The sequence below is a fragment of the Guyanagaster necrorhizus genome, assembly GCF_019112545.1.
Source record: "Guyanagaster necrorhizus MCA 3950 unplaced genomic scaffold BT62scaffold_7, whole genome shotgun sequence".
NCBI lineage: Eukaryota > Fungi > Basidiomycota > Agaricomycetes > Agaricales > Physalacriaceae > Guyanagaster > Guyanagaster necrorhizus.
The window spans coordinates 287,073-310,029 of NW_025064886.1; the positions used below are offsets into that span (position 1 = coordinate 287,073).

The following is a 22,957-nucleotide window of genomic DNA, read 5'->3' on the forward strand; positions in this document are numbered from 1 at the left end:
GAAACGAAACTGACAACTGTAACCTTTAATTGGTTGACACGGGCACCATTTGGATGATTGCCTTCCTGATTGGCCTTTGGGCGCTGTCTATCGCATCTGGCAAGTACCTCTTTCGGGAGGGAATCCGCAGCGGCGCCGTCTTTCGTTGTTCTAGCAACGAACACGTTATTGGATACTCAGCGGCATCAATAACGGAGAAGCGACCGGGAGACGCAGGTATGTCAGGTGGTGGCAAAGGCCACGGAATATCACAGAAGGAAGATATGGTGGAAGTTGCATCTTCAAGGAGAGACGGACAACGGCGATAGAGCTCGGATTCCGTCTCATGGGCACTGTCAGGCACGATGAGCTTTAGGACAACATAAGGCGACGAAGCGCGAGAATGGTCTTCGGGTGTGGGGACATCCAAACTCCGAGCGGCCGAAGACCGAAGGTAGTTCAGCGTGTCTGCGGCGAAGGCTTCGTCCTGTCGGGACGGTTTGTCCCGCCATAGAAGAGGGGAAGGTGGAGGTGGCGGGGATTTGCTTTTCTTAGGCGGTGTCAAGCTCAACATATCGTCCCATCCTGAGACGAGGTCGACGTTCTGAGGTTTAGGCTGATAGTGGGACAGTGAGGTGCGACTGAGGGCGGCAGGAGTCGAAACGGCGCCCCGACTGCAGAAGTTAGTTCATCGCCAGTTATGTAACAGGGAAGTACCACATACTAAGAAGGCAATATTATATCCTGAGAAGGGACTCTCCTCGAAAGCCTGGGCGTCTTGCAAGTGAGCCACTTCCAATTTATCTCTTTCCCCATCTCGATGAACGAGATCAAAGAGATGAGCAGAGACACTGTGAAGACACCCCACCATGCAGCTTGGGCTGAGCGGCTGTCCTTCACGACGGCTATTGGGAAAACACGATGGTAAGTGTCCTGGGAAGAAGTTCTGGGCACGGCATAGGCTACTTGAGCTGCGATTATTACAATTGATGTTATCATTGTGGCAAGCGTAACCAAGGTGGTTGTGGCGAGGCGGCACCGGAAGCTAAATAATGTGAGCGAGGACCTCAACGATAGATGCTCCGTGAACTCCGAAGATGTAGAACAGTAAATGCGATGAAAGGTGAAACCTTAGCAACACTCAGTCATTTATTCAGACCACAGAAGGCTGTAGTTCTCACCTGAGGCCACGAAAGATATGACACACAATATTAATGATGGGATTATCATCATTACAAAGCTCAAGGCAGACGGGCGAATAGAGGCGAAACATCCGAAATTCTGAACGATGTCAAATCGGTGATATTGAAAGAATAAATCTACGCTGATTTCAACGTCTGCTGCAACAGACGAGAAGCAGAAGCGAAACTTACGGAGTATGACATAGAGCATGGGGACAAGAAAACATAATAGTATGTTGAATATCCGTCGTACTCTTTTTGTATACTTGTCTTCGGAGATAGCCCTGGTCGATGAAACGTCCTCGAGGTCCAGGGAAACTCTCAAAGATGCTCCTGCGAATGCTATATGCGACGCCAAAAGTATTCTTGATGCTACGTTCAACGCTGGAGTCAATTGATACCAAGATCACGGCGTAGTACTCACAAATATCACACCATACAGGTATGTGAATGTTCGTATTGTCCGCCCAAAGTATAGCATCAATTCCAAGAATGATATTGCAAAAGACGGACCAGAGAACGAGTGTAATGAGAGCCGCATTGGATTTGACAGGCCTGAAAAACACAAGGACTGCGAGAACGGCGACGAAAAAGAACGAAGCGATGGGAAGACCCACAAACATAGGGGGATACTTGTCGTCGAGAAACTATGGGGATGCAGTCATGTCCATATAAGAGAGAGATTCGGCGTCCTTAATAATCACAGCAAGAACAAGAGCAGAGTATGTCGTCCCTCTAATGGCGAAGAATATCAAAAGGAGCCGGAACAAGTGAATATCCATTTTGAAGACAAGGATGCGATGAAATGACATTCATGAAGGAAGTGTACTTGAAAGATGATGTGAATAGTCCAACCGTGTTGTCCACAAGGGTCTATCGAATAAACTAGTGCACAAAAAAGGCAATGTGAATACCTAACTCTGGAATGCGTCCATGATAGCCGAGGAGCCGTATCTCCGGATAGGGGTGTCAACTAGCTGAATAAGTTCAAGCCTGTTACTGAGCCTCGAAGATTGGAACTCAAGTCTCGTGCATATGCGGCAAAGGTGCGGGCTGGTCGGGTAGGATGAGTTGAAGGCGAAGTGAACTCCATTCACGATTCAAATATACGTGAGGGGTACCAAACTTGTAGTTAGTGCTTTATCTTAGTTCTAAACGTTCCAGTATTATATCTGCAGCTAGAACATGATGAAGTCAGTATCAGTCAATGAAGACAGGGCAAAGCTAGTTAGGCACCTAGTTCCCCTATGACATAAACAGTGGCTGGCGTAGCTATTCGTCAGAATGGGTAAAGATAAGAAGAGGTACAGGTCAAATTACCTTGTGGATGCGCGGAAAAATGAAGAGGAACGACAGACAGATCTGCAACCCGAATATTCGTGGTTCCATACACCTGTGAACCGAAACTGATTAGGGGAAGAAAGCCATAGCACCGCCTGCACTCATACCTTCAGCTCTGAGTCTACGACACCGCCTTTCTCACGAGGAAGCATCGATAGGGAGCCGGCTACATCTACGCATATTGAGCTTTAAGAGGAGTAGGTGAGATTGCTTGTTGACATACGGAACACAGTACTCAGGGCCTTTTTCAACCAAGCTCAAGAGGTCTATGTCAGAACAAAAGGAGATCGTCTGTCAATACACAAACCTATGATCTCCTCGTCAGTTTGGACTTCGGGTCCAGGAACGACCTCGGCAGCTGAAAGGGTTTCATTGAATAACAATGATACACTCATACGTCGAAGAAACACACCAAGCACATCTTTGTATGGTGCTGTATCACATATCTTGCGAATGTATTTCACCATGTCGATCAACCCTTGCAAGTCTGTGGCGATATAAGTGAAATACCATAACAAGAAGGCCGTTGTTACCGATGTCGTGCTCGAGATAGTGAGGGTCAAATATGGGGTCAACCGTAGGATCATCAGACTTGACATGAACAGTTCCTCTGGAGAAGGTGTAGTTGGATATCGGGACTATGCTGTAGTACCTTTTTCCAGGTTCAGGTGGTCCTAAAATGACAGATTTTCAGTTGTCAGACAGATTGAAACGGGCCATAGCATACGTAGGAAACTCATGTAGACCGGCATACCGAGGAACTCCCAACCAGATTCCTTCCGATCCAGTCTCTCAAGCATCAATCTATATTGGTCAACTAAGCCCGGATGGTAGTTCCTAGCTTTGATGTTCTCCTCGATAATGTGTTTCTCATCGTCAATCAACTCGGCAGCACGAGGAGAGAATGAGTGGAGGGATGCCAACGTGAGGTTAACGATACCCATCATAGATACGCCTTCGGCTTTGGTGCTGCAAAGGGTTAATGAAGTTGTTTGATGTCGTGATCAAGGACATTACAAAAGTTCGGCATGCTCCTTCGCTTGCTCCGGATCGCGTAAGAGGTCAAATGTCTCGTCAGGTACATCGTCCTTTAGTTCTTTATGAAGTATGAGTGCAGGATGTACGCGTACGTTCTGCTACATACGTACGGGATACCATGCCTGCACATATGTGATCTTGAACATTTTCACCTACTCCGTGGAGAGGCAGCTTCACCGGGATACCAATGTTTGATAGAACTTCAGGGCGACCGATGCCCGAGAGCTCTAAGATTTGCGGTGATTTGAGTGCTCTGGAGCCGTCTGATGAACGAAGGTGAGGAAGCCAAACACCAACTTGACTCACCCGGCACATAATATGACTTCTTTGTTTGCATGAGCAAACTGAAGAGCAGTCTCCTCCCTGCAAGAAAATTCGACGCCAGTTGCAGTGAGAAGAGTCGCCTCAGTCTTCGTGATCAGCCTGTGCGCATACGCCTTGGTCAAAACCAGCAAATTTGGGCGTGATAGATTTGGTTGCAAATACGCCTAGAGCATCTATAAGACCTCTACGCCTCGTACAAGATTCCTGACCCACCGTAGCAGAGTAAGTGCGGGTATGCTTTTCAGGATCGACTGTGTTCAGTGCGATGTGTGTACCACTAGGCTGATTGGAATTATTTGGACGGTAATCACGCGAGTTCCAACAATGAAAACTAACCTCTCCGCGATCCTGGCGGACATATTCGTGAGTATTATCTCGGAAGAATGAGCAAATAAATAACACACTGGTGCCGAAGCCAACGGTACACCGAGGTTAAAGAGGGTCTGATCCAATCGGAAAAGTGGTGAGCTTGTGGAGAACAGTCACGTACTTCTTGCAACTTGAGCTCTATATCAGAGACATTTTGGGGATGGGCTATCTTGAGAGGACCTATAACATGATGAGAAATTAAAGACGTCAAGTGCGATCACTGGACTGGACCTATCCCCCGTGGGCTCCGCCATGTCTTCATGGTGTTACCGTCGCGCTTAGAGACTTGAGGCGCCGAGGATTTCAGTGGCACGTAGCTATAATCAAGATCATTGCAAAGCCAGAGGATGGACTAAAAATGAGCTGACGATGCTGCCTTATCGCAATATTTCTCGTACGTTTCCCAATTCCATCCACTGTTCCCTAGCCTTTCCCAATCTAAAGAGCAGGTAATTAATATGAAACCGTGATGACGCGAACTCACCGTTAATATCCTCAGTGGGAGGCTTTGACCAGATGGCAAAGTTCGTCGCGGAAGATCCACCAAGCCCTTTACCGCTACGTGAATTATTTCATTATTTCGATACGATATACCCAAACGATATGGACTTGCCGTGGCCAAATGCATTCCTTGCCGTTTACAAACTTCTGTGGAACCTGCGTTGTGAGGACTGGATAAAAATGATGCAAGAAAGGGAGTATGCTAGATGGCGCGCACTGTTCTGAAACTCCATCCGTACTGGGGCCTACCAAACGTGTGACCGTATTGGCCAGGACGCACTACGACGATGGTTCATCAGACTTTGGATGTACTAACTGGCCTCAGCACGTACTGATAAGAGAGTCATCCAAATTGGCATCCCCAGCCTCCAAAACGAGGACGGACAGGCTGGCGTTTTCGGAGAGACGCGCCGCAAGAATCAAGCCAGCCGTCTGTTCAGTTCGTCAGAATCGCAAGGTAGGGATGAGGTACAACCTACCCCGCCACCTAAAGAACTGTCAGAGCACGCCACTAGTATATAATCAGACAAAGCTCACCGACTACGACATAATCAAAGGTTTTGCCGTCCACATCGCCAATTTCTACGAAAGGCATGATGACGATGAAGAAAAAGAACGGAACACTCAGCTGTTAGGATTGGAATTGATTCGTAGTCCCGTAGCGACTATAAGTGGAAACGTCGCCATATGTACAGCCATAACTAGCTACGTATTTCCTAGATTACATACAGCTTAGTTATTACCATAGGTACATTGGTTGTATTTAAGTAGCTGTAAGTTGGCTAATGAAACCTCGCCAGCTTCTAAACCGAACTCTCTCTGGTATACTTTGGACATTATATTTGGAGAAGAGACAGGAGAAGTGAATTCTCACATCAGCGTCAACCGAAAATTTGATATCATGATACATGTCTCATTTGCATCCCCATTGGAAAATGAACAACCATCAGTGAATATGAAAGGTAGAAAAAAATCAGTTAGGTGTAAATTCACCAAGTTCAACACCTGGGTCCTGCTCAAAAAGGTCGGGATACATATGTCGACAGTCACATGACATGGTCTGTTCTCACTGTCAGGCTTCGACTCAGTCCCGGCAGTGGCTTATCTCTGGCCTGCGGCGCATTTCAGGTCCTTCAAACTAGTCGTTCAATATACAGCAGACATTCAAACTTCCACTGCGCCAAAATTTTAAATTTAAATTTTTACCTCCGTTTGCCCCGCTTACGCGACTGTGGGGATATAATACATACAACAGGACTTTCAAGGTTCCACCGGGCCAAAAATTTCGTATTCTTATTTAAATATTTTCCTCCGTTGCCTACGCGTCTTCTGTGGGATATAATGCTATAGGGGCGACTCCCAATTAAATAACTCCAATTCTATCCATACCCGAGACATGGAACACCGTTTTGAGACCCAAATCTCCAGGTCTGTAAAAATTTTAACCCTTCTTTCGTCTGGCCTCATTTCACCAATGTCCGGTCTAGACGCTGTCTATGCCCGCTTCAAAACCGAACAACCGTGCGTCTTCTGTTATCTACTGCTTTTTGGTCGCTAACCCAATATGACATGAAGATTTATTCCATTAGAAGTTCTCAAGGGGGATTTAGAACTTGGATCTATTGTTTTTGGTTTCTTTGTGCGTTTTTCAAGCGTGAGTACGAAGAGGTCAATTAAAATCCGAACACAGATTGGCTTTCTTTTGTTCACCGTATGGGCTGGCTATCGAGAGACTATACGAGCTCGACGAGTAAGCCACCTCTTCCTATGTAGGCTGCCAGAAGCCTAACAGCTTTTAAGTTTACAGCATACGTTTTCATGATATGGCTCGAGATTGCAGCGTGAGTTCATTTTCCCACCTCCTCAAGTCTGTCTGACTGTCTGGTCTAGAAATATTACATTTGCAGTAAGTCGATACGCGCATGTCAATTATTCATTTACATAACTTAGCACATCTTCAGATCGTTTCTTGGGGATATCTGTGAGTCGCGACTAAACTTCTATTATTTCTGGTTGCCGATGAACACAGGATTAGTATCTTTCCCCCAGGGATGCCAGTCTTTCTCATTTGCTCAATTTGTTGGATTTGCCAAGTATGTGCCTATGTCCTAAGCGGTGGCCATACTGATTACGCGAGTGTCTAGGTAACCTGTCTGATGTTCATCATCGTCAATCGGATATGCATTCTATTATCAGTACCACTGGAGAGAGCAAGTCGTTTTTAAAATCATGTCACCTCGTTCTAACGTTTAATTTAGAATGTTCTAAGGGCTGCTGTCGGGACCGTCTTGTTATTGATAACTGTATCATCAGCGTGCATTTGTCAGTCAATTCGATCATGCAGTTTCCTGACGCTGATGGTGGGCCCCAGGGATTCCAGCACAGTTGCAAATTAACGCAAAATATATCAGGGTACGTTCAAAGTTGGGCCACCGCTCACTATTCTGTTCTGATATTCGTATTCAAATTCTCAGGTGAACAGTTGGTGAGCTCTTTGATGTCCACATCAATATATTCTTTCTCATATGAGACAGGTGGGATCGAGTCGAAAAAAGTTTGTATTTCTGTAAGCGCCATTACCATCCTATTGAAGCGATGTGGACTAACATGTTTAGGTCTGGACTTGGCTTTGAACGTCATTTTTGTCCGGACAGTCAAAAGGCGATTGGTTGACCGTGGTTTGAGGAAATACGATCACATCTTGCTGTTCGTTTTGCTGTCTCATGTCACTGTTCTGTAAAATCTCATGAACCTTTATGTAGCTTTAACATACGCATCATCAGCGTCTCTATTGCAATGGACGTCCTCCTAATCAGTATGACAGCTCTACGAAATCCATTCGTTTACACCCAGGTTGGTCGAGTCAAGCCTAACATCAATTTCTAACACTCATCCATTGGCCAAGTTCCACCCCGTCACATATATCATCAAGCTGAGAATTGAGATGGTTATGTCTCGTATGTCTATCAGGATTCCAATCCTCGCTAAGCGCTTACCCACATCAGGGCTCATCGTGAGAGTCGCCCAATCCACCGGCATTCAGTTATATGACAGAAACACTGAAATTTCTTCGGGAACATTCAGCACTATGCGTACCCAACCTCCTGTGTTAGTCTTTACATTTTAGCTCTTACATAAATCGTACGTACTCACGACAGAGTCATATAAAGGGCGGTCCACGTCGATACACACGTTTTTACCCATTCGGAGGCTGGGCCTGAAGTTGATGGTACGTCTGTTTTGCACCTTTTTACTGGTCCTTCACTGCCTTTGTAGATGTGGACGAGGTGCAACCAAAGCGGAGAAGGAAGTCTCTCATGTCTACCTCTTCTTTAGGACTTGATGACAAGCCCGTCATCGATGCTGGCTGCGCCAGCACTGTAGTCGAGCTGAAGTGACCACAAAATTGGATCACATCCATCACATGCTCGGTTGAGCTGTAATTATGGCTAACTGACCTTTTCATTGCTTTGATGTTACTTTTGGTGCTTAATGGTGTCCAACAATAATGTTTTTTGTTCAGTTGAGGGTCGCGGATTGCATGATCAATATAGCCACTTTTAAATACAACGAGAATTCCTACAAAAGCGTACATATTCTGTCATCCTCTCCCTTTCTACAAACCCATGTCTCGTCCCACCTGCTGTAGCACGTCACACCCCTTGTCTCCCCGTCCGCACATGTGTGGCTCTGTCTGATCAAAGTCTATGATTCGAATGTCTATGCCATCTTCATCCGAGTAGAGCACATTCCGTTCCGCAAACTAGCAGCGTACGTTGGTCAGGAATAATACAGCTGAGTCGAAAATAAGCACCAACATCGCCGTGATGTACTCCACATTGATGTATCTCTCCAAGCTTGTGTAAAATGTGCATCCTATCATTAATCAGCATACATTTTTTAAAGGAGATATGAACGTATACCTTATACCTTTCTCCAAGTGATCGAAGCGCATCGGAAGCGTACCGCCCCAATATTCTAATACGAGACACGCGATTGGCTCTCCGTCTCCATCGACGGCCATCCCATGGCTTGAATCGCACAAAAAACCCATGAAGAAGCCCCAGAAATAAGGAACGGCACGGCCCTGTACGTGCTCAAGATGAGCACTGTACATATGAGCTTCGTGCAACAGCGCTGGTATGAGGTCTTCTCGTAGGGCAAACTTTAAGGCCAGGTGGATGGGTGGCGATGATTTTGAGACCGCGACGCCATGAAATATTGGCGAATCTGAACAGTAATCATCATGAGTGGCTGCATCCACGTTCACGCTGAGGACTACAGGGCATGAAGCTGCCAAGTTTGAGACACTGCCCTTCTTAGCAGCCGCCGTCTTTGCCCGTGAACAATCGCATCTACCCAAGGCGGGTGCAAAATCTGCTTCAAATCGCGTCAAAGATAATTCTTTGATGTCCCAGCCAGGCCAGTTCTCCACAGGGAACGAGATGCGGAGCTGCTGGTGCTGTGGTGGCAATGGCATCCGTTACTGATAAAAGTAATACAATGTCCGGGGGTCAGAAATTCGGAGGTGAGCGCGGTAGGCTTGACGTGGTGAAGCGCCGAGAATGACAGCATACAGTTGTAGTTGCCGCCAAAGTCGATGTTCAGATAATAACTGCACTTTTTGGCATCCAGTTCGGATCACCGGTCCGGACGGTGCAAAAGAGAGTTGCTCGCTTGGAGACCCAAATACGCCTCAAAAAGTCAATCCGATAAATCCTTTCTATTCAAACTTCCTCAAACCTACATTTATCTCGGGGGTTTTTTTAAATTCTCTGACAGATAACGGGTTGTTTGTAGGGACAGGTAAAATCCTCCACGAATCAAATTCTTGACCCGATTCAGTCTTCCATGTCCGCACTGTTGAAGACGAGGTTCAATTCTTACTTCTACGCGGATGGTCGGGAATAAGTGGGATTACAATATCCCGTATTTCCTCACGTTTGCTTCTTATGTAACTTGGGTGTACCCCTCGCTTGAACTTCTACTATCGATTGAATTTTTCTTGGCGAGCCGCAGGTATAGCACTTCGCCAGCTTCTTGGATTCTTTCTCGGAGATAATACATCTCGTCTGACAAAATCCACACAGTCAGGGTCATGATTCAGCGCAACTCCTGGCCTTGGATATCCCATGGTTTGTTCACAAGAATTTCGGAGGGCTGTCGGAAAAATGGATGTCAAAGTCGAATCATGAGGCCTACTGTTGGAGTTAATGAGGTAGGAGCGTGGACGTGGTGAACGAGGAAAAAGTTTTCGGAAGAGAACGAACACTAGGATAAAATGTCGTAACGTTAATCTCAGCATTATGGTTGAAAGCTGTGTTATTTACCTAGGATAAAACATCGTAACATTACTATATAGGTAGTAAGTAAATATGGTCAAGGATAGATATGTATAGAAGGTACTCACATCTCAGCGTTATGGTTGAAAGCTGAGATGTGCAGAACGGTGTGACATGCCGAAAAAGGAAGGGATATCAAATAGGTAAGCGAACGTGTGCGTATCGTACTATTTCTACGTCTAACACCTACGTTATCGAAATTCCTTGAGTTCTTCGATCCTTTGATACGCTTATATATGAGCCTTGCAGTGCTTGACTATAACCGCAAATGATGTATTCTATTATCACTATCCTCGGAACGACAACAGTCTTGTTGCTGAGTTCTGTGAATGCTCTGGACAACGGAGTAGGACGCCTACCAGGTAACTCTCTACCTCAGCTCCGATTATAAAATATCCTCATGAGCCTTCTTAGTACTGGGATATAACAGTGAGCATTGCATCCCTGATGAAGACCGCAGCTTTGAACCACTGTCATGCAGCTTGGAATGCTTATCAAGTGAGATTCTTCCCAATTCATACGGTAGAAGGGAAAGCAACTCGACCTACAGTGTAACATTGATGAGGACCTCTTGCTCACGACTGCCAACCTCTTAAAATCGCTCGGTCTTCTTGTAAGTATTTAAAGAAATCATTCGGACCATTGCCTAATGCATGACGTCACTGAGGACGTTGGATATGATCAATTAAACATCGATGACTGCTATGCGGAAAAAAACCGCAGCGCTGGCGGTGACATTGTTGCGGGTAGGACTCTGTCGCCCATCCAACTTGAGCTAAACTATTCCCTCGAGCAGACGCTGCCAGATTCAAAAGTGGCATGAAGATCCTGACTGATCAGATTCACGCCCTGGGCTTGTAAGGGCTACGTCTTTGTTAATGGTATACTGTCCTCACAACTATCTAGTAAAACTGGCATCGTAAGCGGTTCTCGAATCACAGCATAATACAGCTTCCTCATTAGACATGCAAAAAAAAAAGTACAGTGATTCGGGATGGTATACCTGTGCCGGTTATCCAGGATCCTATCAAAACGAACTGAGAGACTTGACAACGTTTTCGGATTGGGGCTTCGACTATCTCAAGTAGGAGTTATGCTGTGAACTTTATTCTAGTATATCCTACTAATATGTATTCTTCTGTCTAGATATGACAACTGCGCTAGTAAGACAAGATACTCTGTTCAGGATCCGAAGACTTAATACTTTTCACCCTCAGTTCCATACGACGAGATCACGAGAGAGGGCATCGTTGGAAGTATGTATTTTCGGATTATATCGTGCCTGGGGCATTAATTCTACTATAGGATATCAACGTATGGCCGCTGCCGTGGTTCAAGTTCAGCAGTCCACTAAAAATAATCCTTTTTTACTGTCTCTCTGCGAATGGGGTTGGGTAAGCTCATCACACGGCTTAGTTACGTGCACATTGAATAGTTCTCCAACGTGTAGAGTCAAGTCTGGCTGTATGTTGAGCTGCTACGTCTTAGTACGTCTATATCATCTGACCTTCACAAAGGTGGGGAAAGCAATTCGGTCAGAGTTGGAGAGTAAGTTCATCATGTTTACGCGCAATTTTAAATACTTACAAGACAATTCGCCTTAGACTACCGGGGATATTGCCGCTGAGTGGAACTCACTTGCGAATATCATCAACGTGTAAGCTTGGCTTGACTACCTTTCTGATGCTTACGCTTGTCTAGTAATTCTTTCCTAACTCAAGCGACGGATTTCTATGGACGCAATGATCTAGATATGGTAAGAATGCGTGCGATACGACTTGGGCACATGCTAATGCCAGCGTAGCTTCAATTGTATGGGTCCGTCATGATTTTGGCGTCCTGAATGTCTGATTGGCTTGTAGAGGGAACGGAAACCTTACTTTTGATGAGTCAAAATCGCATTTTACAGCGTGGGCACTAATGAAATCGCCTCTGCTCGTACGTCAGGATCCTTGATGTCTCTGTGCAACCGTTGAAATGTCGTCTGTAGATCGGAACGAACGTGAGCTTTGCCACAATACCCTACCTTGATCCACAATTAACGTCTTGTCCAGCTTTCAGCGATCACAAGTGAGACGTTGAGCATCCTCAAGAATAAAGAAATTCTGGCAATCAATCAAGATCCAGTCGTTGGGGCTTCCATTGCGCCTTTCCGATGGGGGATCAACGTTAGTGTGTTCCGCTTCTGCGAAGAACTTCTGCCTCCACCACCTATTGCTTCCTCTAGCCCGATTGGACCAGCAACAGTAGCTTCCCAGCTCAGTACTGGAGCGGCCCTACCCAAGATGGAACCGTTTTCATGCTCGTAAGAGCCGACCTTGGTTCACTCATACTACTTGGGCTGATCGAAGTCTAGTTGAATACCCAGGATGAACCCTCTGCCCTATTTTTCAACCTGACCGAGTCCCCTTGGATTAGAGCGGGACGACAATACTCAGTCCGGGTACGCTTTTCCTCTTTCCCATCGTGGGAGCGAATTCACCGATGTGCCCAGGACCTGTGGACGCACACAGATAACGGTACCGCCGTACGTAACTTCACGGCATATGATGTTCCTGCACATGGCGTCGTGGCGCTTCTTCTGAAGGATGTGGGGGACGAACCGGATGGCATATATCCCCAATGCAGTGTGTGGTGGCAATGCATTGACAAAAACGGTACCCGGGTTGGTGGTTGACACGTCAACGACATCGGCATAAGAAAAAACGGCTCCGATGAATACAACAGGTACATATACAAGATAGGACAGCTTAAATACTGTTATAATTTGTGTTATAACTCCCTGAAATGACCGTCAATGATCGTCACGAGGGAATACGGTGGGACGTACATATCCGCGCGAGATTATCTCCGCTACCCGTTGCTAGTAAGTTACCTGTAGGATTTAAGTCTATTGATATTACTGCCAGGAGATACTTTCAATTGCCAATCATCATTGAAACGAAGATGACTCACCTGAGTTTTTGTGTCCTTGTAGCATACAGTGCATGATGGCGGTACGGGAGTCCCAGAATTGCACCCCACGATCTTTCGACCCTGATACGACCCAGTGACCGTCGTGCGAAACAGCAACGGAGAGAACGTAGTCCTGTTATCTCATGAAATCATAGGTTCGACACCCGGTGAAAAAGGATATACCTTATGTCCATTGAAATTCATGGTGCAGGGGCTAGGTTTATCACCCTCCTGCTTCCCTTTTGCCAGTCCACTAACATCCCAGTACTTCAGCGTCCTGTCGAGGCTTCCGCTTACAATGCCCTTCCCGTCCGGTGTGAATACAACGCTATAAACACTGTCACGGTGTCCACGGAGACGTTCTACCAGATTTCCAGTAGAGACATCCCATATCCTAACCACAGTGTCCAAGCTCCCGGCGGCTACCAACTGTCCGTTGGGCGAGATAGCGACAGAAGTAACACCGGCATCGTTGTTTAAAGTATCAGTATCGGTTATTGTCAGGACCTTTGAAAGCCCTCCTCCGTTCATATCCCATATCCGTGCAGTTTTGTCCCCGGACCCAGAAACTATAAGGCGCCCGTCATGTGAGAAGTCCAACGAGTAGATTTCCTGTTGGTGCCCATCAAATACATTCCGGATTCGTTTCTTTGCGATATCCCAAATCTGTGAAATAAAATGCATCGGTTTTTGATTCCTCATGTTCTGAGAAAAGAATCACCCACCCGTATTTGTTTATCTTCGGCACCCGTGGCCAGGTATTTGCCATCAGGGCTGAATCGCACACTACGTATGTACAAATCGCCGGTCTTTCCAGCGCCATCGTCAACGAGCACACTAAGAATATCCCATGATTAGGACCTAGGGAGTAAAATCGTTGAGCACAGAACTGCGTACCATGTTTTCTGTCCCGTCTTCACGTCGTAGATTTGGGCTGTTCGATTGCATCCAGTTGCTAGGTACTTGCCGTCCGCAGAGAACTGTACGCAACAGACCACCCTATCAATAATTCAGGTAAGAATCAATCAACATCCACACGCCTGTATGGAACCTACGTAGCATGTATCAAGGTGTGGACTAGGCTGATATCCAACGTTCTCTCGATCTTCGGATTAAACACTGCAAACCAATCGCTTGCCTCTTTTTTGAGTTCGGGTGGAATGGCATGCATATCCAAGTCAAGGAAGCTGGGCGCTTGGTCGGACATGGGAGGTAAGGCGCCTGAGGTTGAGCCCGAGGTTGGAAACGGTGGTGGTGGCTGAAGGCTGGCCTGTGACGGTGGGGAAGATGCTCTTAGCCCAGTTCCTGGACCCATCGCTACCAATCCCGGCAAACTCTTCGGAGTCTGCCCTGGAATGGGAGGCATTTGAGGACTGAAGTGGTCTGAACACAATATTCAAGTCAAATTGGGCGGTTAAGATCGAGGGACGGAGGAATACCTGTACGTTCGCCTTTCATACGGTCTGTTTTGGGACGTTTGGGATCTCGCTGATCCAGAGTACGTTCGCGGTCTCTGTCACGTTCTCGGTCTCTGTTTTCTCTGTCTCTGTCTCTGTCTCTGTCTCTTTCCCGATCACGGTCGAGCATCCTCTCACGATCACGAAGGTCACGGTCGCGTCCGTAAAACGCGTCACCACCATACGACGAAGGAAGAGGTCCAGATATCAAAAGATTTTCTCGAAGACCAGAGGTAGAAGATCCGGCTGCTCCAATAGAACCAGGCCCGACAACTGGATGGGGTGGAGGTCCTCCTGTAACTGGAATATTCTGCCGCAATGCATGGAGCTCGGCGCGCACACGGGTCAGTTCCTCTTCGTATTGAGACCGGACTTTCGTATGTTGTGTCTCCAGGTCGTAAAGAGATTGCCGGATAATATTAAGCTCGTTAACTTGAGATGACACTAGAATGAATCGTCAAAAAGGGGTGCCACTATCAACGGCAGATGGATCAACGCACTTTTTGTCTCATACTCATCCCTCTGCTGTCGCATAACGTTCAGATCGGATACAAGGTTGTCGAACTCTTGTTTTATGAGATCGAAGGATTCATTAATCTGGCCGTGAGTCCCATGCGGCTGACTGGGGCCAGATGTCGGTGGTCCCGAAGGTTGGAGGCTCCGATGCTATTAAAGAAATAATCAACACTTCAATCAAACAGCATTAAATTCGATGTAATGCGCATCTACTTGGAGGATCTCTCGGAGACAGAGACCCAAAAATTTCCGACAGCAAGGACACGCACATTGTAGATGGTTCCCGAGGACATGATTATCGCACAGTGCCGTTGAAATGGCTGAGTTCCGGAAAGAAGAGCGTCGACCGAGAAAAGAGGAGGTGGTGGGCGGGAAGGAAGGAAAGAAGATGGGTGTTGATGGCATTGCACCGATTTTATAATCGTGCTGAAGGGAATTCCACCTTCTCACGACTTGCCGCCGGTAAGACTCTTTTGGAAAAAATGTCGCCCCTGGTCGCACATGGCAATTCGATCGTGTAAGCTGAGTCCGGAAAATCCATTTATTCATCCTTCATTTTTCTTGATTGAGGAGCGCTCAGTGTAGGTGGTTATTCTTCAAGACGCCGGATTCGCACTCCTCTGTATAATGCCGTCCATCCATCATCGCCGTCTGATAAGCCCGATCTTGGACCTGAACCCCTCCGGATCTGAAATGATGCAGTAGTAGCTAGTATGATGCTGCAGCAAGGATAATAGGCCGTACAGATGTCAGAAGCGGTTAACCTCACAATGTAACTGAGGGTCCATGATCCAAGCACCAATACTACTGATCCAATAGAAAGTACGCGGACTCGGAGTCCCCGATTTGCCGCGAGGTTGATATAAGTGGAAAAATCTATTTGCTTATAACTGGTTCAGATTTTTGGGCGGAACCGACTGCATAGCGTAAACCAAGATGTAAAATCCGACATCCAGTCGTGCTGAAATACTACTATTTTATGTATGTTAGGTACTATGTGAAGGGAGCTGTAACTGATAGATACATACAGTAGATCTAGTTTCACTTCGTAAGGGTAACCCATCCCACCAAGGTACCAACAAGAATACAGGAACCCCAGGTTCGCCACTTCGAACCCCCAGGCTCCCTGGAATTTGAGGGGGTCGGAGACTGCCGTCGAGGTATCGGCTTTTCCTGGTCCGAGTTGCTTTCCCTTGAAATAGACGCTGATTCTGTGTCATCTGGCCGGCCATGCACTACGTGCCTTGACGAGACCTCTACATTTGCCACGCCCCCAAAGAAGTCGGTTATCAGAGTTTTATTCAAATGCCGGTGGAAAAGGTCATCTCGGACTCCAGGGTGCGACATGATTGCTTTCACATCGTATGAATCGAACTGCAACAGTCAGCTTCGCAAGCTACCAAAAAAGTGCGAGGAATTACCAAGTCAGCCATAGTCTTGCGACTAGTCTTATTGATTCCTTCCATGAATTCAAGGACGTGATGGGTGTAACTGTCAATGGTAGATACGCCGAGATCGTTGTCGTTTTTATACTATGTAACGCCGTTAAACCGACAAGAATTGGAAAAGCCACTGGACGCACCGAATATGAATTCTCTCCAATTTGCGACGAACCCGTAGCGAAGATATAAGGAGAGTACAGTTTGGAATACATGCTGGTGGCTTGGCAAGTATCAATCATGAAGAAGATCTCATTATATCTGTGCCGAAGTCAGTGTCGCTTGCAGTTATATGCAGAACGGTGATATCACCTTTTCTTCTGATACATTTGTTCGAAAGCGTCTGCAATATCGTGTGCACTGATTTCTTCACTATCTTGAAATTTGAGAAATTCGTTGCCCCCGTGGCCAGTCATGTAAACGAAGATGTTTGAGCGGTCGTCCGTTAATAGACGCTTAGACCGGGGAACAGAAGGTTCCATTCTGCCTGGGACAGTGAGTGAGATGAGCTCATGCGAAGGGCACAAGGTATTACCGGTCAAAACCCGAATGAAGTTCTCCACCGTTACTTCGTAACCTCTATAATCCACCTCGATGTTGTCCCCATATAGGTCAAGATCCCGCCCGGGGTTTGCGAAGACATTGGCAGGAAACTTATTCCTTGAGTTACACGCAGCGTCGTCAGCCAACATAAGGATGATATTTGAGTCCGGTATTCCCAGTCGTTTCACAGTGCGGTACCTGTGTTAAATTATCAGCAATGATTGCAATAGCTAACCTCAGTTCAGCATACATTCCGAGAGCATTAGCCATATGCTGCGGGTGCATTCGTTAATCCGCCTTAGTGGTCACAGAACGACTGCACACACACGATAATTGAACCAATACTTCGACGCACATACTAGGACTGCCCAGTTATTGGTATGTGTCAAACCAGTGGGCGTACTGTCCCCATTACTGGCAAAGAAATCAAGAATAATGTCCTCCTTCGAGCCAAATGCAGTCCAAGAGAAGCTGGAAAGAAACAAGAATAGGTGAAAGATGACGGACGAAAGCAACATGGGATCAGGGGACTGGCTATTTTGGGCAATTTGGTACAAATTTCCATAGAGCCTCTGTGTATTGTCGGAGTTTGAAACACCTCTGACCTCTGAACTCCCAAAAATGCATGGTAAGGTAAACTTATACCTGAATGTTGAGAATATACTCATCAAGCCAAGGTCTTGTTGCATACGACGATGACTCCCAGAGTGACTCGGAAGACAAAATTATGTCTACAGTGAATAAACATGTGAGATTCTTTGTCGTCGCCCTTCTCCATATCCGTTTCCCTCTTTGCTGGCTACCGTTTCTGTCTTGGTCAGGATGTATCACTGAAGACAAACGTTAACAATTCAGACCGTAAGTGTTCTCTGAACTGTACGTGATTTTCATTGACCAGGAGACACAGCGCGGAAAGTTACCAAGTCACAAATAATCATCAAACGTCCGGTAACGCAGCGCAAGAGCCATCCTAGAGCCCACGTATCAGGAGACATCAATGAATCGCCCACGATGACAGCCGTATCTGGACCATCAAGCAGCGCCAGCCAAGAGGCGTCTTCATCTCAGGCTCTCCATGATCCTGAAAATGACTTATCTTTGGTTCGACGCATCCTTCGGCTACCGCCACTGACGGGATTGGATGATTGGGGTATACCGCCCGATCCGACGGGTCCCTGTGATGCAGTCATAGAGGCATGTTGTTTTCTTTGTATTGATCAGCGGGCGTATTGACGTGTATTGCAGACAAAACTGGCACAGTTCCATGCGCTGAAAGACAATAGTAGCAACCCCAAGCACTTCAATGACTCACTCATGTCCAATCGTTCCTTTCGTAATCCTCATCTATACGCTAAACTCGTCGAGTTCGTGGATGTTGATGAGCGAATAACGAATTTTCCGAAAGAGGTCTGGGATCCTAATGATCTAGATGAGGAGTGGTTTGCTGATCGAATCGGTGCGTTTGCCTTCGAATGTATTGTCCAGGCAACTCTGTTCACAATGCTTCATTCTCTTCGCGCCCTTGTATCTGCCGTTGTTCAAATAATTTCTCGTACGTTTATTCTGCGAATCTACTTCTGGTGTCCGAAGCGGAGAAGCAGAAAGCTCGTTCGGAGCAACAGTCGGCGGCTCAGTCGTCGTCGAAGCGCTCGCAGGTTGATTTCATCAGTTCAAGTAAGACTAAGGTGAAGGAACCACCGCAGCTTCCTAGATACAATCCGTACAGTAGTCATGGTCAGAGCAGTAAAAAGAAGAGTCGATGGGGATGATGAGGCTGTCATTGATATTCATTTAATCTCGATAAATTTCTGTTGTCTTTAAGCAGATACCGGCGATTATCCTACATACCGGATTGGTGGTGAATATTGAATTTCCGTGATGCGACAAACAAGCACAAAAAATTTACGCCTAATTCGTGCGAATCAATGTATGTGCAGCTCGTCGTGCGAGACGGAGGCTTGGGTAAGAACATATCGTTATTGGCGAACAGCATTCATTGTAGGGCGGCGATAACTCTGTTTTTTGCCGTGTTTCATACTGAACTTCACCGGAGTCCGGGATGGCCCGGCTCATCGCCATCAGTGACAATCTCTGTGCGGAATCTTTTTTTATTTTATTATTCAAGCTTCTATACACAAACCGAGAATTACGAGACGGCGCCGAATCTGGAAGATACATGCAGTTGACAACGTTACTTGACATGGGCCTGGCCACGAAGACATTGAAGACATTCGCTCACAATGAACCGAATACCGCTTCAGCATGATTGAATGTAGGGTCGCAAGGCTCCACGTCTGAAAGGGGTCTTTGTAAGATCCCAGGGATCATCATTGTTCCATTTCAGCTTTCAAGTTCTTGCCCAATTAAAGATCCCTTGAATTTGTTGCGCCGAAGTGCCTGGGAGATCTGATTCAAGCTCAGAATAGGTCCAAATAAGGCTACCGGCGGCACATACTCGTGGAAATGTTCTACTATTTCTGGATGCTCGAATGTCCGGTACGACTTATAAGGAATCTGATCAACCAGAAATCCCCACTTTTCGTCGTCACCGCCACCAGTGCTCGTCGTTAACGACGCCATCCAGCACATATTCCAGTCACATCCGTTGTTGAAATTGAAGGAAAAAGGTCATAGGCGTATGTCGTCCACGATTTACAATGTATGTCTCTTTTTTGCCTAGGCTAGGAAACAGCGAATCACCAACGGGCACGGCGGCGGGCTCGCCATCATCGTGATCTCCGTCAACAAGGTGGACTTCTTCATACGGCGCGTTCTTAAGAGCGTGGACATGCTCTGCAACTCAATCTCCCGGTGTCTCGCCGGACACGTGTGGTCCTGCCCTTCCTATTTCCCAGCCGGCTGTTTGTTTCTGTCTCTTTTTTCTAATGACTCTCCCCATGTTGCAGCACCGAAGTCTCCAGCCCTCAGGCCCTTCAGCTCCTGGCCCTAGCCAGCCGATCAATCCCAATCGTTTGAATGAATCCTTTGAAATCATCAGGCAGGAATTCGATCTGTTGGCGTCGGACCTAGGCGTCGCACGCACTCAGAGAGACGAGTTTGAGAATAAAGGTGCGTTTTCTTTTGTTCTATCCGCTCCCCGTGATGGATGGATACGCTGGGTGCTCTCTTACTGTGAAGCTCGATTGGAACAAGAAGTTCATGTACGTTGCTGCACATACTCTCAACTTTCATGCCCTCTTTCAGTAGAGTATGAGGGATGGCTGCTTGTGCCTCAGTGAACAGCCTGAATCTTGCGTCGTCATTTCTATGCTCTGCATACGGAGTGGCTGTTTGTATGATCGGGCACCGAGTTCATTTTCTATTATTGTGCGTCTTCGAAAATCTGTTTACCAAATCGTCGGGCTCATGGTTTTGCCTAGTTAACCTCAGATCTCTTTATTCACAACATCTATCTATTTCTTTATCTGTACGTCACCGCTTTCAAGCCTCCGCAATGTCAGTATTGATGGGAATCCAAGGTCAACCTGTGCTCTGCTATGGGTGCATGTGTGAATATCCTCCGGCCATCGCCCGTGGTTCCATGCAGGTTTCGGCTTCCTCGTCACCGTGCCGTTTGCCGCCCCAAGAGTCAGCATATGGGTGTTGGCAGACTCTCCACCGACGCCGTCCATCACGGGGTTCCAGTTATTCCATAGTTAACTGACGCTTCTTTTCACAGTGTCAGGACAAGTCAATGAGCTCAACATCATTCGGCAGTCGCTGTACGATCTCGAAGCCCAACACGGCAAAATTCGCAAACAATACGAAGAGGAACTTTCTCGAACCCGCGCCGAACTTCATGCATTGCGCCAAAACCTCCCTCCACACGCGACGACACCTCATCCTCAGGTAGCGTCGGTTCCCGGTCCTGCCACCATAGGTCCTGGCCGCCCTTTCGACCCTTTCTTCAACCGTCCTCGAGATAGCAGGGAAGGCCTATCCGACCCTCTCGATCGCGAAAGGGAGCGCGAACGAGATCGGTTGATGGAGCAGCGGGATGCGAAACGTCTGAAAGCTGACCGAATGAAGCCAGAACGTGGAGGTATATCATTACCGCACCTCACGGTCCCAAAGTCTAATTTCTTGGCACCTATAGACATGTATAGCCCTTCGCTTCCCAATATGCCAAAATTACCTCCACCGGGCCAAACTATGTCTGGTCCAGGAATTCCGTCTATGCCAACTCAGGGATTACGTCCCCCGTCAGCCGCCGCGTCACCTATGGTACTTGATCCACCGAATGTTTCGTCTGGATCCCTTCTGCCCACCAATACCAGCGGTACGGGGAGTTTTCTTGACGATATTGACCCACAAAATGTGCCTCAAGAGTTGAAGAAGGAGGGTAGTGACTGGTTTGCGCTTTTCAACCCCAAAGTGAAAAGAGTTTTAGACGTCAATCTGGTGCATACTCTGATGCATGAGAGGTACGTCTAATCTGACTCCCTGGAGCCCGAATCTCGCTGTGATCGCCGTGTCGCTGATTTTCCTTCTTAAGCGTGGTGTGTTGTGTGCGCTTCTCGGCTGATGGCAAATATCTCGCGACCGGTTGTAATCGAACTGCCCAAATCTATGACACGAAGACCGGAGTAAAAACCTGGTACGTGTTATCTTCGTTCTTCTAACGTTATCTCACGTGTACTGTCAGCGTGCTCCTTGACGAAACCGTTGGCAAAGCGGGAGATCTTTATATCCGTAGCGTCTGCTTCAGTCCTGATGGGAAGTACTTGGCTACGGGTGCTGAAGATAAACAGATTCGAGTATGTCTCTGCCACCCCTCCGCATCTTTTCCATGGTATCAACTTTTCATAGATCTGGGATATTGCTAAAAAGCGAATTCGCAACGTCTTCGATGGTCATCAACAAGAAATCTACTCGCTTGACTTTTCTCAAGATGGCCGACTGATCGTCTCAGGTTCGGGTGACAAAACTGCGCGAATTTGGGACATGACGGATGGCACGTCTAAGGTCCTTACCATCAATGACCCTGATTCGTTGAATAACGATGCGGGCGTGACGTCTGTAGCGATATCGCCAAGTGGTCAATTTGTTGCTGCAGGGAGCCTGGACACAGTAGTGCGGATATGGGATGTGGCCACGGGAACGTTGTTAGAGAGGTTGAGAGGTCATCGGGATAGCGTGTATAGTGTGGCGTTTACTCCTGACGGCAAGGGCTTGGTTAGCGGAAGTTTGGACAAGACGCTGAAGTACTGGGATGTCAGTGGCCTGAGTGCTTCTGGAGTCAAATCGAGGAAGGAAGGCGCGAACGGCGGTTCTGTAAATGGACCCGGTGTACTGGTGAGGAAGGAGAGCGATAAGGCGGGCAGCCAGTGCACGATGAACTTCACGGGACACAAGGTCTGTTACTTGCATAGATATTTCTATGATGTACTGACGTTTGGGCTCAGGATTATGTTCTTTCCGTGGCTGTTTCGCACGATGGTCAATGGGTCGTTTCGGGATCCAAAGATAGAGGGGTGCAATTTTGGAATGCCCAGACGGCTTTAGTGCAGTGTATGCTCCAAGGACACAAGAATTCTGGTAAGTTAAAGGGACATAAATTGCTCTCAGGTGCTCATTATTTTGTTTTAGTCATCTCGATAGATTTGAGTCCATCGGGAAGTGTTCTTGCAACTGGAAGTGGAGATTGGCAGGCTCGGATATGTGAATTCGGTTTCTCATTACCATTCGAGTTACTGACAAATATTCTAGGGAGTTATACCACTAATTAATATCGACATCACGTTTTCTCGCTATCGCTTATCTGCTGTATATTCTCTTCCTGCATGTCCATGTATGATGTACGACCTTTTACTTACCTTCTTGGTTTACCCACCGAGATAATTATCCCTTCCGCTTTCTTGTGATGATTTTCTATGGGGTAAAGAAAGGGAGTTGGCCTGTATTGGTAGAATGCGTCAAGATTTGTGAAATAATGTTTACAATAGAAGAAATCTTTGATACCTGTTTTTGGC

The 22,957-nt window shown here is 46.9% G+C and overlaps 11 protein-coding genes across 11 annotated transcripts; 5 read left to right on the forward strand and 6 right to left on the reverse strand.

Moving 5' to 3' along the window:
* Positions 1–25: 25 nt before the first annotated feature.
* Positions 26–1,783, reverse strand: BT62DRAFT_1003145 (uncharacterized protein; the record flags this gene model as incomplete). The annotated part of the gene is made up of 4 exons (XM_043176907.1): positions 26–653; positions 704–1,109; positions 1,161–1,303; positions 1,353–1,783. 4 exons carry the CDS (start codon positions 1,781–1,783, stop codon positions 26–28), a joined length of 1,608 nt encoding a protein of 535 aa, XP_043041929.1.
* A 258-nt stretch (positions 1,784–2,041) lies between these two features.
* On the reverse strand, positions 2,042–5,423 carry BT62DRAFT_706024 (alcohol oxidase). The gene is made up of 23 exons (XM_043181954.1): positions 5,271–5,423; positions 5,213–5,220; positions 5,066–5,165; positions 4,951–5,012; positions 4,846–4,889; positions 4,717–4,790; positions 4,601–4,670; positions 4,464–4,549; positions 4,354–4,412; positions 4,200–4,211; positions 4,077–4,145; positions 3,846–4,027; positions 3,650–3,792; positions 3,519–3,597; positions 3,229–3,470; positions 3,035–3,175; positions 2,914–2,988; positions 2,809–2,859; positions 2,725–2,757; positions 2,609–2,673; positions 2,481–2,553; positions 2,397–2,423; positions 2,042–2,338 (listed from the first exon to the last, which is right to left on the reverse strand). The coding sequence occupies exons 1-23, from the start codon at positions 5,326–5,328 to the stop codon at positions 2,301–2,303; spliced, it is 1,791 nt and encodes a 596-aa protein (XP_043041930.1). The 5' UTR covers positions 5,329–5,423; the 3' UTR covers positions 2,042–2,300.
* Positions 5,424–6,207: 784 nt separating this feature from the next.
* BT62DRAFT_1003147 (uncharacterized protein) lies at positions 6,208–8,131 on the forward strand (the record flags this gene model as incomplete). Its single annotated transcript, XM_043176908.1, has 15 exons — positions 6,208–6,254; positions 6,309–6,372; positions 6,424–6,483; positions 6,534–6,574; positions 6,624–6,639; positions 6,992–7,055; positions 7,105–7,145; positions 7,208–7,218; positions 7,268–7,299; positions 7,349–7,439; positions 7,496–7,586; positions 7,639–7,690; positions 7,739–7,841; positions 7,904–7,962; positions 8,010–8,131. The coding sequence occupies 15 exons, from the start codon at positions 6,208–6,210 to the stop codon at positions 8,129–8,131; spliced, it is 894 nt and encodes a 297-aa protein (XP_043041931.1).
* Positions 8,132–8,248: 117 nt separating this feature from the next.
* Positions 8,249–9,350, reverse strand: BT62DRAFT_929524 (uncharacterized protein). Its single transcript, XM_043185736.1, has 3 exons — positions 8,657–9,350; positions 8,552–8,609; positions 8,249–8,496 (listed from the first exon to the last, which is right to left on the reverse strand). The coding sequence occupies exons 1-3, from the start codon at positions 9,211–9,213 to the stop codon at positions 8,350–8,352; spliced, it is 762 nt and encodes a 253-aa protein (XP_043041932.1). The 5' UTR covers positions 9,214–9,350; the 3' UTR covers positions 8,249–8,349.
* Positions 9,351–9,644: 294 nt separating this feature from the next.
* On the reverse strand, positions 9,645–10,152 carry BT62DRAFT_706060 (uncharacterized protein). The gene has a single exon (XM_043181955.1). It carries the CDS (start codon positions 10,036–10,038, stop codon positions 9,721–9,723), a length of 318 nt encoding a protein of 105 aa, XP_043041933.1. The 5' UTR covers positions 10,039–10,152; the 3' UTR covers positions 9,645–9,720.
* Positions 10,153–10,251: 99 nt separating this feature from the next.
* On the forward strand, positions 10,252–12,857 carry BT62DRAFT_929525 (glycoside hydrolase). The gene is made up of 22 exons (XM_043185737.1): positions 10,252–10,437; positions 10,490–10,504; positions 10,557–10,573; positions 10,626–10,688; positions 10,743–10,821; positions 10,872–10,932; positions 10,982–10,994; positions 11,056–11,159; positions 11,222–11,238; positions 11,293–11,331; positions 11,381–11,469; positions 11,526–11,539; positions 11,593–11,623; positions 11,680–11,732; positions 11,777–11,831; positions 11,880–11,887; positions 11,938–12,013; positions 12,066–12,077; positions 12,130–12,243; positions 12,303–12,380; positions 12,432–12,518; positions 12,570–12,857. Exons 1-22 carry the CDS (start codon positions 10,347–10,349, stop codon positions 12,750–12,752), a joined length of 1,299 nt encoding a protein of 432 aa, XP_043041934.1. The 5' UTR covers positions 10,252–10,346; the 3' UTR covers positions 12,753–12,857.
* BT62DRAFT_929527 (WD40 repeat-like protein) lies at positions 12,690–15,456 on the reverse strand. Its single transcript, XM_043185738.1, has 10 exons — positions 15,273–15,456; positions 14,988–15,153; positions 14,470–14,931; positions 14,086–14,413; positions 13,928–14,029; positions 13,756–13,867; positions 13,214–13,696; positions 13,031–13,163; positions 12,906–12,977; positions 12,690–12,857 (listed from the first exon to the last, which is right to left on the reverse strand). Exons 1-10 carry the CDS (start codon positions 15,294–15,296, stop codon positions 12,826–12,828), a joined length of 1,914 nt encoding a protein of 637 aa, XP_043041935.1. The 5' UTR covers positions 15,297–15,456; the 3' UTR covers positions 12,690–12,825.
* Positions 15,457–16,254: 798 nt separating this feature from the next.
* Positions 16,255–17,386, reverse strand: BT62DRAFT_819811 (uncharacterized protein; the record flags this gene model as incomplete). Its single annotated transcript, XM_043182348.1, has 7 exons — positions 16,255–16,377; positions 16,425–16,535; positions 16,586–16,703; positions 16,755–16,929; positions 16,978–17,183; positions 17,236–17,258; positions 17,312–17,386. Coding segments are annotated over 7 exons (831 nt in total), but the record flags the coding sequence as incomplete, so codon positions are not given.
* Positions 17,387–17,554: 168 nt separating this feature from the next.
* Positions 17,555–17,867, forward strand: BT62DRAFT_706310 (uncharacterized protein). Its single transcript, XM_043181956.1, has 2 exons — positions 17,555–17,613; positions 17,663–17,867. Exons 1-2 carry the CDS (start codon positions 17,607–17,609, stop codon positions 17,830–17,832), a joined length of 177 nt encoding a protein of 58 aa, XP_043041937.1. The 5' UTR covers positions 17,555–17,606; the 3' UTR covers positions 17,833–17,867.
* On the forward strand, positions 17,663–18,697 carry BT62DRAFT_929530 (uncharacterized protein). The gene is made up of 3 exons (XM_043185739.1): positions 17,663–17,843; positions 17,893–18,179; positions 18,231–18,697. The coding sequence occupies exons 2-3, from the start codon at positions 17,997–17,999 to the stop codon at positions 18,672–18,674; spliced, it is 627 nt and encodes a 208-aa protein (XP_043041938.1). The 5' UTR covers positions 17,663–17,843; positions 17,893–17,996; the 3' UTR covers positions 18,675–18,697.
* Positions 18,698–19,533: 836 nt separating this feature from the next.
* On the forward strand, positions 19,534–22,950 carry BT62DRAFT_929531 (WD40 repeat-like protein). Its single transcript, XM_043185740.1, has 9 exons — positions 19,534–20,054; positions 20,665–21,027; positions 21,082–21,409; positions 21,481–21,582; positions 21,631–21,742; positions 21,795–22,340; positions 22,391–22,523; positions 22,575–22,646; positions 22,695–22,950. Exons 1-9 carry the CDS (start codon positions 19,871–19,873, stop codon positions 22,712–22,714), a joined length of 1,860 nt encoding a protein of 619 aa, XP_043041939.1. The 5' UTR covers positions 19,534–19,870; the 3' UTR covers positions 22,715–22,950.
* The last annotated feature ends 7 nt before the right edge of the window (positions 22,951–22,957 follow it).

Bases quoted from the DNA above. Each gene is read 5' to 3' on its own strand.
- BT62DRAFT_706024 (XM_043181954.1), bottom strand. From the start codon at position 5,328: ATGCCTTTCGTAGAAATTGGCGATGTGGACGGCAAAACCTTTGATTAT. The intron at 2,860-2,913 runs GTGTGTTTCTTC...AAACCCTTTCAG, and splicing joins ACCATACAAAGATGTGCTTG to CTGCCGAGGTCGTTCCTGGA. The intron at 2,424-2,480 runs GTAATTTGACCT...TAGCTACGCCAG, and splicing joins TTTTTCCGCGCATCCACAAG to CCACTGTTTATGTCATAGGG.
- BT62DRAFT_929524 (XM_043185736.1), bottom strand. From the start codon at position 9,213: ATGCCATTGCCACCACAGCACCAGCAGCTCCGCATCTCGTTCCCTGTG. The intron at 8,610-8,656 runs GTATACGTTCAT...GATTAATGATAG, and splicing joins CACTTGGAGAAAGGTATAAG to GATGCACATTTTACACAAGC. The intron at 8,497-8,551 runs GTTGGTGCTTAT...GTACGCTGCTAG, and splicing joins GTGGAGTACATCACGGCGAT to TTTGCGGAACGGAATGTGCT.
- BT62DRAFT_706060 (XM_043181955.1), bottom strand. From the start codon at position 10,038: ATGCTGAGATTAACGTTACGACATTTTATCCTAGTGTTCGTTCTCTTC.
- BT62DRAFT_929525 (XM_043185737.1), top strand. From the start codon at position 10,347: ATGTATTCTATTATCACTATCCTCGGAACGACAACAGTCTTGTTGCTG. The intron at 12,244-12,302 runs GTTAGTGTGTTC...TGCTTCCTCTAG, and splicing joins CTTTCCGATGGGGGATCAAC to CCCGATTGGACCAGCAACAG. The intron at 12,519-12,569 runs GTACGCTTTTCC...CGATGTGCCCAG, and splicing joins GACGACAATACTCAGTCCGG to GACCTGTGGACGCACACAGA.
- BT62DRAFT_929527 (XM_043185738.1), bottom strand. From the start codon at position 15,296: ATGTCCTCGGGAACCATCTACAAT. The intron at 15,154-15,272 runs GTGCGTGTCCTT...TTTCTTTAATAG, and splicing joins CCTCGGGAACCATCTACAAT to CATCGGAGCCTCCAACCTTC. The intron at 12,858-12,905 runs GTACGTCCCACC...CGGTCATTTCAG, and splicing joins AGATAATCTCGCGCGGATAT to GGAGTTATAACACAAATTAT.
- BT62DRAFT_929530 (XM_043185739.1), top strand. From the start codon at position 17,997: ATGACAGCCGTATCTGGACCATCAAGCAGCGCCAGCCAAGAGGCGTCT. The intron at 18,180-18,230 runs GCATGTTGTTTT...CGTGTATTGCAG, and splicing joins CCTGTGATGCAGTCATAGAG to ACAAAACTGGCACAGTTCCA.
- BT62DRAFT_929531 (XM_043185740.1), top strand. From the start codon at position 19,871: ATGACTCTCCCCATGTTGCAGCACCGAAGTCTCCAGCCCTCAGGCCCT. The intron at 21,583-21,630 runs GTACGTGTTATC...GTGTACTGTCAG, and splicing joins AAGACCGGAGTAAAAACCTG to CGTGCTCCTTGACGAAACCG. The intron at 22,524-22,574 runs GTAAGTTAAAGG...ATTTTGTTTTAG, and splicing joins CCAAGGACACAAGAATTCTG to TCATCTCGATAGATTTGAGT.